At 40.7% G+C, this 11885-nt stretch overlaps 1 protein-coding gene across 1 annotated transcript; it reads right to left on the bottom strand.

Moving 5' to 3' along the window:
• Window positions 1–1497: 1497 nt before the first annotated feature.
• Window positions 1498–11239, bottom strand: LOC120624910 (tubulin beta-1 chain). The gene is made up of 2 exons (XM_039891750.1): window positions 11082–11239; window positions 1498–2908 (listed from the first exon to the last, which is right to left on the bottom strand). Exons 1-2 carry the CDS (start codon window positions 11136–11138, stop codon window positions 1622–1624), a joined length of 1344 nt encoding a protein of 447 aa, XP_039747684.1. The 5' UTR covers window positions 11139–11239; the 3' UTR covers window positions 1498–1621.
• Window positions 11240–11885: the final 646 nt, after the last annotated feature.

The following is an 11885-nucleotide window of genomic DNA, read 5'->3' as shown; positions in this document are numbered from 1 at the left end:
TTAAAATAATATGTGGTTATTAGGTCAGAGTAGCTTCTTCATAAAAGCACACTATACACTTAAAACTTTTATATAAATGTTCAGCCCTAAAGAGAACGAGGAGATCGGGATTATTTTTTAATGATTATATTCCAACCCAGTGTCCCCATTAACAAGGATAAGATAAAGGGAACGGTGGGATTAATAAAATCCCCATAAACGAGGGCGCTGTCAACGTGGGCAACTGGACTATATCTAGCAACTTAATTATTTATTTATTTATCACACAAAATTAAAATCAACATACAAAAGGACAAGCCGTGCGCAAGGAGAAATTATCTCTAAAGATATTTCTTCCAAAAGCCCTCGAACTTACCTACTTTGGAAAATGGAAACCTATACGTATGCCTTTATCTGATAAAGATATCTAAGACGGAGAAAGACACATATAATAGGTAAATTAAGTACTTGTACATAAGTTATCTAATCATCACCGACATCATCGATTCTGATCTCAGAATGAGCAGGGTTTAGGTCGTTCCCCACCAGGCTGGCTAATTCGGATTGGTAGACTTCAAACGCCTTTAAAAACATTACCTATGTTTTCCTTCACCGTAAAGCAAGTGATATTTAATTGTTTAAACCTTCATTCATAATCATTACCATATCAACCCTCGTGCCCTCTACAGGGCACGAGTCTAATGACACAATGTGATGGGGTTAGGGCCCTAATCTACCACGCTGGCCCAGTGCGGATTGGTAGACTCCACGCACTTTTGAGAACAATTTGGAGAACTCTCAGGCATTCCGGTTTCTTTACGATATTTTCCTTCACCGTTGAAGCTAAGCTGGTGATATTTTACGTGCGTGCGTGCTGGCATTCGAACTACCCACTGCGCTATCACCGCATAAACCTTCATTAATAAAAGGTATTTATAGAAATAGGACTCCATAATTTATACATACTAGATAGCAAATAATTAGAACTGACCGTTAGAGGAAATAGCGGTCGGCGCATGCAAATAGGTACTTTACGATTAGCATAATACGTTTTACCGTTGTATAACATAATCTAATTGTTAAGGTTTTCGAAAGAATAAAACAATCAAATAAAATTATTGAAGTTTATTTATTCACGAGCTCGAAATAATATTATATTATTTTAAGACTTTGATCGTCTTTGAAATATTGTACGACATAAATAATCATTATTTATTAGCCTTTAGTTTCAAAAAGCTTACGTAAACTCAATCACACTGGTTACAAAATATTAAAAATTAACTTAGGTATTAAAAATCATGTTCAGCCTTATCAAACAAAAGATCTTCTTTTGTGTCACACTCATCAGCGAGTTCACAGCACCGCCGCGGTGTTCGGTGAAGGGCCACGTCTTGAGGGCACCTGTTTACATCGCGATAAACATCCCAGAGCGCCCTTCCGTCCGAAACACTGGGAATGTAAATACCTACCATATCGAACCATCCGAACGTCCTCTACATTACAACCACATTAAGTAGTCTTAAAAAATAGTTTAAATAAATAGTTAAAATATTGTATAAAACTACAGAAGCAAAATATATAAGATCCAAGAAGAATGAGGAAGTTGGTAAGATGAGACAGGGCGCGAGAGATCAAACTCCATCTAGTTCTCTTCGATTTCTTGTTCCTGCTCCTCGTCGAACTCGGCGTCCTCGTCGGCCGTGGCTTCCTGGTACTGCTGGTACTCGGACACCAGGTCGTTCATGTTGCTCTCGGCCTCCGTGAACTCCATCTCGTCCATGCCCTCGCCGGTGTACCAATGCAAGAAAGCCTTGCGCCTGAACATGGCGGTGAACTGCTCCGAGATGCGTTTGAACAGCTCCTGGATGGCGGTGGAGTTGCCGATAAAGGTGGCGGCCATTTTAAGGCCGCGAGGCGGAATGTCGCACACGGCCGTCTTCACGTTGTTGGGGATCCATTCCACGAAGTAGGACGAGTTCTTGTTCTGGATGTTGAGCATCTGCTCGTCGACTTCTTTCATGGACATGCGGCCGCGGAAGATGGCGGCCACGGTGAGGTAGCGGCCGTGGCGGGGGTCGCAGGCCGCCATCATATTCTTGGCGTCGAACATCTGTTGCGTGAGCTCGGGCACAGTGAGAGCGCGGTATTGCTGGCTGCCGCGGGATGTAAGAGGCGCGAAGCCGGGCATGAAGAAGTGCAGACGTGGGAACGGCACCATGTTGACGGCCAATTTGCGGAGATCCGCATTCAGTTGACCGGGGAACCTGAGGCAAGTGGTGACTCCGGACATCGTAAGCGACACTAGGTGGTTGAGGTCGCCATAGGTGGGAGTGGACAGTTTGAGCGTGCGGAAGCAGATGTCGTAGAGAGCCTCATTGTCTATGCAGTATGTTTCGTCGGTATTTTCTACTAGCTGGTGCACCGACAGAGTCGCGTTGTAGGGTTCTACTACTGTGTCTGATACTTTGGGCGAGGGGACTACGGAGTATGTGTTCATGATTCTGTCGGGGTATTCTTCTCTGATCTTGGATATGAGGAGCGTGCCCATGCCGGAGCCGGTGCCGCCGCCGAGCGAGTGTGTGAGCTGGAAGCCTTGCAGACAGTCACAGGACTCTGCTTCTTTGCGCACGACGTCTAGAACAGAGTCGACGAGCTCAGCGCCCTCCGTGTAGTGGCCCTTGGCCCAGTTGTTGCCGGCGCCAGACTGCCCGAACACGAAGTTGTCGGGGCGGAAGATCTGTCCGAAGGGGCCCGAGCGGACGGAGTCCATGGTGCCGGGCTCTAAGTCGACCAGGATGGCGCGGGGCACATACTTGCCACCGGAGGCCTCGTTGTAGTACACGTTGATGCGTTCCAGCTGCAAGTCGGAGTCGCCATGGTAGGCGCCGGTGGGGTCGATGCCGTGCTCGTCGGAGATGATCTCCCAGAACTGAGGAACAAAAGAAATACCGCTGTAGTAACATTAAGCTAACCTTTCATTTTAACTTGCTTCTTAGTTAGTTGAATCAGCAACATGACCATAACTCAAGAGGTTGCTAAAGCTACAAAAATTGGTAAAACGTATCCTTATCCTGCGTCTTAAGGCAATGTTTTCTAAATGCCATTGGCATGTTCCTAAGCTACAACGAATACATCCAGTATTAAACAAGTTTCCAGTTTGATTGAATAAACTTGTCTCTTCTAGGGTATAAAATCTAATCTTGCACATCTAAACTTGGGGATCCAATGTAGGTGCCATTGTTTGTATCATTTTACCATATTCCTGTGTGAAGTTATTCTTTTGAAAGAGTTTAATTCCAAGAATTGTCATGGATTTAGATGCAATCAGTTTAATTTAAAAACGATGAAAAGATTAAACATTGCTGTTGTAAAAGCTAATTGAAATAGAAAGGCTGATTACTACGACAATTCAGATAAGATTGTTCTGGATTGTTCTCAGATATGAAATTGAACAGTCATCGCTCAAAATTGCTGCTTATAAAAGTTAATTTAGAATCTATTAATTTTACGGTGGAGGTATAAACTGTAAATCAAATATCCTAAGATCTTTCGACGAGTCATTATAGCGAAATTACCAATTGTTTAGCGATTTGGTCTGATGTTAGCGATAATGTGTGTTGGATTCAGTGTTCAAATTATTGAATTACTAGCTGTTGTCCCCTTTATTTGTTCGGGTTTTTTTTAGGTTTTTACAAATCCCGGGAAACCGTTGGTTTTCCTGGGATGAAAGTAGCCCATGGTATCTTCCGTTTTTTCAATTATCTCGGCGTAAAGTAAGGAAAAACAAACAAACGTACTTTCGCGTTTATAATATTAGAATGAATTTTACACTTCCTCAGCCTGTTACTGTCCCATTGTGGGGACAACTCGGTGCAACTGCTGTTTTCTCTATAGTCATAGTTTAGTACTTAGGTTTAAAGACATTTATTCTCAGAAGAAACAGTTTACCTTAGTGAGAAATTAAAATTAATATGAAGTGGTAATAAATTATTATCTAGTTTGTGTGATACAAAACTAGCAGCTTAAACTAATAACAGCTGTTGGTAAAAAAATAAATAAAAGGTGGCGCGTTAATAAGCTTATATATGAAGTTTATGCTGTTTATAATTTAAACAATGCTTTTTTAGTTTTTAAAGATATGTTTTAAAAGATTGCTCGCAAAAAATCTGTGTAGGTAGACTATTGTATAGTAGTGCTCCAACAACCTGTATAGTTTTACTGCCATACTTATTTCAAAGACTATTATTAACTTGTGGTAATTGGGAGAAAGCGGTGATAGCTCAGTGGGTACCTGAGTTCGAATCCCAGCACGCACCTGTAAGTTTTCTAAGTTATGTGAGTTTTGAACAATTAAAATATGACTTGCTTCAACGGTGAAGGAAAAGATCCTGAGGAATCCTGCGTCTCTGACAGTTCTACATAATGTCCTCAAAGGTGTGTGGAGTTCACCAATCCGCATTGGGCCAGCGTGATGGACTACGGCCTTCAGCCCTTCTCTTTGTGGGAGGAGACCCGTGTCCTGTAGTGGGTCGGTAATGGGTCGATATGATTATGAATAATTGGAATCGTGGCCCATCCAAAAATGCTAACAAAACCTCTACGTTCTAAATTTCTCTCTCTCCTTATGAGTGGAACCGGATGCCCAGCTGTGAGATGTATTTTTATAGTAGGTTGTTGTCCAAGCAGATGGTCTATTTGATGATAAGTGGAAAACCATCCCCTACTGGGCAACACTAAGCAGGGCATGCAAGGAACACGCTCTGCAACGAGCCACCTTGTGTACCTACATCAACTTGAGGCCTTGGTTTGTGATTGTAATTACACCGGCTACCACGCTCTTCAGACCATTGATCAGATCTTCACGTGATTGATTACTGATTGATTCAGGCCGAACAAAACATTTCAACAATACTGCTTAGCGGCAGTTATAAGTATGGTGATAGTAGGTACTTCCCCGGATGAGGTCTGTCACAAATAACTCAAGTTCTACGTAAAAAAGCCTTAGAATTATGATAGACCGCTGCAGAAAGTTTTCTTCGTAAGGTTTTAAACGTATCAATTTTATTCACGTACATTATGAAATTTCGTTAAGTTTAGGTAAAAGTAGGCATCAAGAATTTTGGACCAACGAAAGTTGTTAAAATTCAAGTAGGCCAGATATGAGCATCTTTAAAACGTCAAGTATAACTGTTTGTAGTGACTCTACTTCGGTTCGGAAGGCAGATTCTACCGAGAAGAAGCCGGCAAGAAACTCAGCAGTTGCTCTTTTCCAACATCATTTTACAATTTAAAAATCATTGTTCTATCTCGTGTGAGATGAAAGCGGAGCAGCTTGCTTCCAGGCAACCTTGTCATTAAGTAAGTCAGCAATATAAGGGATTTGTTGTTGAAACATTTGGTTTTACATATTGCATACGCTTCGAGTCGTAGGGTTTCTAGCAACGAAAGCTAGAGTTTTTGACGCTCGCTTTTCTCGAAAAATGGAACTAAAAATGTTAACGTGACACACGATCAGCTCGTGATCTGTCATCTCTGCCGAATCACTTCCGAGCTTTATCAATTTATTTGGCACAAGGTCACAAGGGGCGATGGGGAAGAATATCGTCATCGGATTATTTCTTTTTTTATCTTAAACTTGTTGAATTTCGCCAACCCGACAATAACTACTGCACGATGGGTGCTCCAGTGTTGGCACGCTTCCAAGAGCAGTCTCCGGAATCATCTGATGATATCAGAAAATTCTTGCACAGACATTTTCTCGCTAACTCGGTTTGAATCACGTTCAACTCCCATTTAGAGGCGATAAATACATTAGTCAGATTTGCAGATGCGATTTTATTTTTTTGAAGCGAACTTCTTATGCCCTTGGTACATGCATAGTACAAGATTTAAAGTATGAAACTCTGTATCATTAAAGCAAAATAGACCTAATTTCACTTTATTAAGAGTCGCAAATCATGTACTTCTGATATTTGTTTTACAAACGTTCTGTCAAAAGCCCGAGCTAAACAATTGCAAACAAAAGTGCAAATTTAAAATTTAATTCAATGGCAATAAGATCCATTTCACTCCGATGTCCAAGTACTTCTCTCTCTATACTCGAACTAAATCTTGTACGGCTTTTTACTTTTGAATACAATTTTCCTGGGGACATAAAACTAGGGCACGAGGGTGTTATGCATGACTCATAAGGTAAATTATATTAAAAAGGGGTTGAATGCAAAGCACGGAAGTTAAGCATTTTTTAATGCTTAACTTCCGTGCTTTGCTTTTGTCGTGACTAGGGCGCGTGTGACTAAACACCTAACTTTTTTATTCGGGTTAAATTTGATCAGGGTCGATCATTAACGCGTAGAAAAGTTTAAGTATCGTCGTTTTCCTCCCTGGCGCAAAGGCGAGCGCTGTGAATTTAAGTAGGAGGTCCCGGGTTCGAATCTCCGGCAGGGGCAATTTTGGGAATTTATAATTTTTGAATTTTCTCTGGTCTGTTGGAAGGCTTTGGCAGTGGCTAGTTATCGCCCTACCGACAAAGACGTGCCGCTAAGCGATTTAGTGTCCCAATGCGATGTCGCGTAGAAACCTATTAGGGGTATGACTACCACACTCCCTAAGAGATTAGCCCGCTAGCATCTTAGACTGCATCATCACTTATCACCAGGTGAGACTGCAGGCAAGGGATAACTTGTAGTAGAATAAAAAAAAATCGTCAGAATCTACATGTGTTTAAAAAGTAGACCTGTATTTAAGTTGGTGTTCTTTGAGCCTGAGGATGTTTACTAAGCTGGAGAATAATCCAGAGCAATCGGAACATATTTGCAATCAAGACACGACTCTCAAAGATTTCCTTTGAAAGTATTATGGTTAGGTCATCATGCCTATTCCGGCCTAAGAATAGGCAGTCTTGATTTATACATCCGCTCTTTATTAGAAGAAAATGTTTTATTCAAATGGATTCACTTTTCAGACGCCCATATTATAACCTCTGGAGACTACACCTACAGAAACATAAACTTTGTAATTTTTGCTAAAATTTTTACTAAAGTTATGTAATGCAAAAGTGTGTTAGGAGTGATAGATAGGTAAACATTCGGTCTCCCATTCGGGGGGAGGGACGGATTTCGATTGAACATTAATGTTTTTCAGTGTTGGGTGTTTACCTGTAAATTATAAGTATCTAAGTATATTCATGTCGACCCATTACCGGAACACTTTAGGCCACGGGACTCCTCCCGCAATGAGAAAAGGTTAAGGCCGTAGTCCACCACGCTGGTCAATTGCGGAATGGTGGGCTCCACACACCTTTGAGAACATTATGAACTCTCAGGCATGCAGGTTTCCTCACTATGTTTTCCTTCACCGATGAAGCAAGTGATATTTGAATTACTTAGAACGCACATAACTTAGAAAAGTTAGAGGTGCGTGCTTGGATTCCAACTCGGCCCCCCGAAAGTGAAGTCAAGCTTCTAGCCACTGCGCTATTAAAGCTAAGTAAATTAATAGTAATATTCATAAATTCTTCATCAGCTATCTTAGTACCCATAACACAAGCTACGGTTACTTTGGGGCTAGATCGCCATGTGGGTATTTTCCTAATATATACATTTATTTATTGAAGTTATACTTCTTTTGGTGCGTTATACCCTAACGCACCAAAAGAAGTATAACTTCAATATAATGATGAGAGTAAATTTTTACGATGCGCCAAAGTATAACTTCTAACGCGTGTACATAAGTACACACACGTTTTTTTACCATTCGTGCGCCCATTATTGAGGAGTTAATCAAGCTGCGGCTGAAGATAAAATTTAGACATCTCCCCGGCGAGAAAAATGTCTTCTGCCCATACAAGGTGTACCTACTGGATAAATGTTTTTTTTACTAATGGGCACAGCGCTCGCCTCTGCGCCAGGGTGGTCGCTAAAACTTGCTGCATCTGTAAAATGGGTCACAAAACCCATTTCGTGTTAACATTCTGGCTGTTTGGTACAACGCGGTATTTCGTCACTCGTCAGTTCGCTACAGTTTCAGAGAGCGGTTATTTTAGACGCGGAAGAGTCGCGGTCAATGAACTCCGGACATGCGCGCTTCCTTCCTGCACTGCGATTATGATAATCGATTGCTTCTGCATTTTTTCTTTTCATTTGGCACAGACAATGAGTTAGCGGAGAAAGTACTTATATGGCACTTATATGAAAAGTACTCACCGACCAATGGCTGGCTCAATAGGTTTTCCGGGTTTAATGCGAGTTTTCACAACCTAGGAATCGCTATAATCGGATGTCTAGATCTCTAGTGATTAGACATCAATATCAACCCATTACCGGTCCAATACAGGGCACGGGTCTCCTCCCACAATAAGATGGGTTAACGCCGTAGTCCACCACGCTGGCCCAGTGCGAATTGGTGGACTTCACACACCTTTGAGAACATTACGGAGAACTCTCGATGTTTTCCTTTACCGTTGAAGCACGAGATATATTAATTACTTAAAACGCACATAACTTAGAAAATTTAGAGGTGCGTTTTGGGATTCGAACTCGGCCCCCAGAAAGTAAAGTCGAGCTGTTACCTACTGGGCTATCACCGGTTCTATACCGCTTTATTATTTGTTTAATATTTTTAACATTTGTGCTAATAGAAATGTACATTCCGCGAACATTTCAACTTCCTATAAACGTTTATGAGATACAGCCCGATGTCAGAAAGACTGATAGTCAGACGGACGGACGGACATCGGGCATTGGTGCTTTTTTTTATTCCACAAGTTAGCTTTTAACTGCAATCTCATCTGGGTTTACCTGTTAGGAGTACGGCAATTTTAGTGAAACTATACCCATTCTAGTTTCTACGCGACATCCTACTGGAACGCTAAATCTCATTGCAGCACGTGTATGTCGGTAGGGTGGTAATTAGCCACAGCCGAAGCCTCCCACCAGAGAAAAGTAATAGGAATAGTTAGTGGGACCAAAAGGGTCCCACTGGATCCCTAAAGACGGCCGCTGTTAAGGAGTTTTATAAAACTGTAGGTGCAGTCTTTAAAAATAAGGCCGGCTTGATGCAAAACAAAGTACTACACCCAAGTTTTAATTGTCCTTTCATATTTTGTCCTATGACCTCAAAATGGATTCCGATTTTTTATGTGGTTGGAGGCTTCGGCCGTGGCTAGTTACCACCCTACCGAAGAAGACGTGAATGCCAAATTATTTAGCATTCCGGTATGATGCCAAGGTCTTAACTGCATGTTTACTTACTACCAGAGCAACCTTAGATTTGCTCGCTCTCAATCGAGCATTCGTTTTCGAATATACTCTGTATCGTCAAAGTAAAATGCAACTAATGTCATCATTCATCAACCTCATCATCATACCTAACCATTACCGGCCCACTCCAGGGCACTGGTCTCCTCCCAATGAGAAAGGGGGGCCACCTTAGTCCACCACGCTGGCCCAGTGCGGATTGGTGGACTCACACACCTTCGAGAATATTATTTAGAACTCTCAGGCTTGCAGGTTGAAGAAAGTGATATTTTAATTACTAAAAACACTCATAACTCAGAAAAGCTAGAGGTGCGGAGTATTCGAACTCGGTCTCCCGAAAGTGAAGTCGAAGTCCTACCCACTGAACTATAACCACTTCGTCACTCGCTGCCAATTGCCTTAACCTTAGTAGTAGTTGTAGTTATTTAAGATTCACTCGCAACGTGTCGTCAAAGTAAAATGGACCTAATGGCACATGCATAAGGGTCGCAAATCCTGTACTTTTAATTTTTGTTATTATTTACGTTTCGTGAAAAGCCCGAGATAACTGACACATTTGAGCTCTAATGAAATGCAAATAAGGTCCATTTTACTCCGATGTTAAATTATTTCCATACTCAAAAACGACTCTACGATTGCGAGTGAACAAATCTTTTAAGAAATCTACTGTTGCCTTTTTCGTATATCGAACTCTGTATCACCAAAGTAAAATGGACCTAATGTCATTCGATTTAAAGTCGCAAATTACGAACGTTGTGCCCAAAGCCCGAGTTAAAGAAGTGGACGCAAATTTTAGCTTTAATGGAATACAAATAAGATCCATTTTACCTCATAGTTCAAATATTTCCATACTCGAACACGACTCGATTCCTCGATTGCGTGCGAGCAAAACTTGTACTAAGGCTACAAGTGAGATTGCAGTCAACGGCTAACTTCTTATTTTTGTTTAATGTTTTTAAAAGTACCAACGGCAAAGATTTGTTTTAGCAGATAAGTAGAGTTACCTACGTTTTAAAACCAGTTTAAAACATTATAAAGACAATGGGCATGGAAGGGAATAAACATGGCCATATGGCAGCTGTTGTTTGCGACTACATTATAGGTAATTCGAAATTTGAGCGTTACAAATAACGCGTTCTGATTGGTCGCCGTTTATCAGTTAGGCTCGCAGGACCTTAACGGTTGTTTATGGCGCCCACAGTTTCGGGTAGAATCGTATGTCTACATAATATAGTTATAATGTACCTATATCTATGTTGATATTTTATTATCAATATAGATAATTGTAATCATGTGATCAAACAACACAAAACTTAAATATAAAATGACTCATGGATTACTTGTAATCGAGGTAGGTACCTAGGTATTTGAATTTCGAATGGGTACGTAGAAATGTCATAAGTTCCAAATTTGAATAGCTAGCTATTCAAATGACAAAAACGGTATCAACGGCGTCCAAACCTGTACAAAAACTAACTAAACGCTCATAGATGAAATTTGCGCCAAAATAAGAAGTACATAGGTATCTAACCAGATTTGTATTGTATTCAATTAAACTACATGTATCGGTGATTTAGTTTGGAAATGCCAAGATTAAAAATTGGCGCATGCGCAAAGTGCACAGGGCACCACCCATTGCGATTTCCGAATGAAGAAAGTAATATTGACAGTTTTGGTACCTCTCTTCCTTACTTGTACAGATTTTGACGTATTGTAAACGTTTAGAAACCTCTACTTCTCTTTGGAGCCGGACCTTTTCTCTCGCAGGTCGCAGAAGACCAATATGCCGGCCGCACATTCCTAGACGTTCGTCAAAAAAAAAACAATAAACAATACGGTATTTACCTTAGCGCCGATCTGGTTTCCGCATTGTCCGGCCTGGATGTGTACGATTTCCCTCATTTTGAGAATCTGAATGTGAACTTAATAAATTACTTATCACTAGTTTGTTTTCAGCTCCGCACGCTCCACGTACTTTCGTGGCTGATTGAGGAATAGTCGGTGTTGGTTCCAGACAACTCTCCACGAAAGCAGGGTATCGAATAGTGATGCTACGGTTTTCGTCGATATCTTTGGCGCATTGCGACATCTCAAGTATCTTAATCTCGTATTGCTTATCCCAAGCATAGTGGCATCCTTATCGAAACTTTGCCTTCTGAATTTAATTACGACAAGTATACAATTTACAAATGAATTTGCAGTATAATGTGAAAGCTTTACCCACAAACATAAAAAAGATAATCGAAACGGAATGATCTCCTCCTTAATGGTTTTTTCATATTTTTAAATAAAACACTATCTAAATATTACTGCAACTTTTTTTGTTTTCCAGTCCACCTAAATGTACTTTTAAGTCAGCCAAAATAGTTGGCACGTTCACTTCATAATAAAGCATCAATATAGAAGTATGATTTATAAGCGCTTTTGATGGGTCTACTTGAACTAAAAAGTTTTGTTACTTTTTTCTCTTAATCTCATCTCAAAGTATTAAGAATTGCCAAAAATAAACCATTTTCTAATTGCCGCTTCTCTGCTTCACAGCTTTCAAATGCTGTTTGCCAGCCCTAAACATCGTGTATGCCAGTATCTCCACTATCCGAATAGTTTTTTGAATGATGTATTGTATTTGGGTTGAATTAGGCTAACACA

Source organism: Pararge aegeria, chromosome 1, assembly GCF_905163445.1.
Source record: "Pararge aegeria chromosome 1, ilParAegt1.1, whole genome shotgun sequence".
NCBI classification, from domain to species: Eukaryota; Metazoa; Arthropoda; class Insecta; order Lepidoptera; family Nymphalidae; genus Pararge; species Pararge aegeria.
The sequence above is the reverse complement of the archived record's forward strand: the minus strand, read 5'-3'. Positions and strand labels throughout refer to the sequence as shown.

What these genes read in the sequence shown, in the direction of transcription:
- LOC120624910 (XM_039891750.1), bottom strand. Translation starts at nt 11,138, where the DNA reads ATGAGGGAAATCGTACACATCCAGGCCGGACAATGCGGAAACCAGATC. An exon ending in GAAACCAGATCGGCGCTAAG is followed by an intron (nt 2,909 to 11,081) that starts GTAAATACCGTA and finishes TTTGTTCCTCAG; the next exon opens with TTCTGGGAGATCATCTCCGA.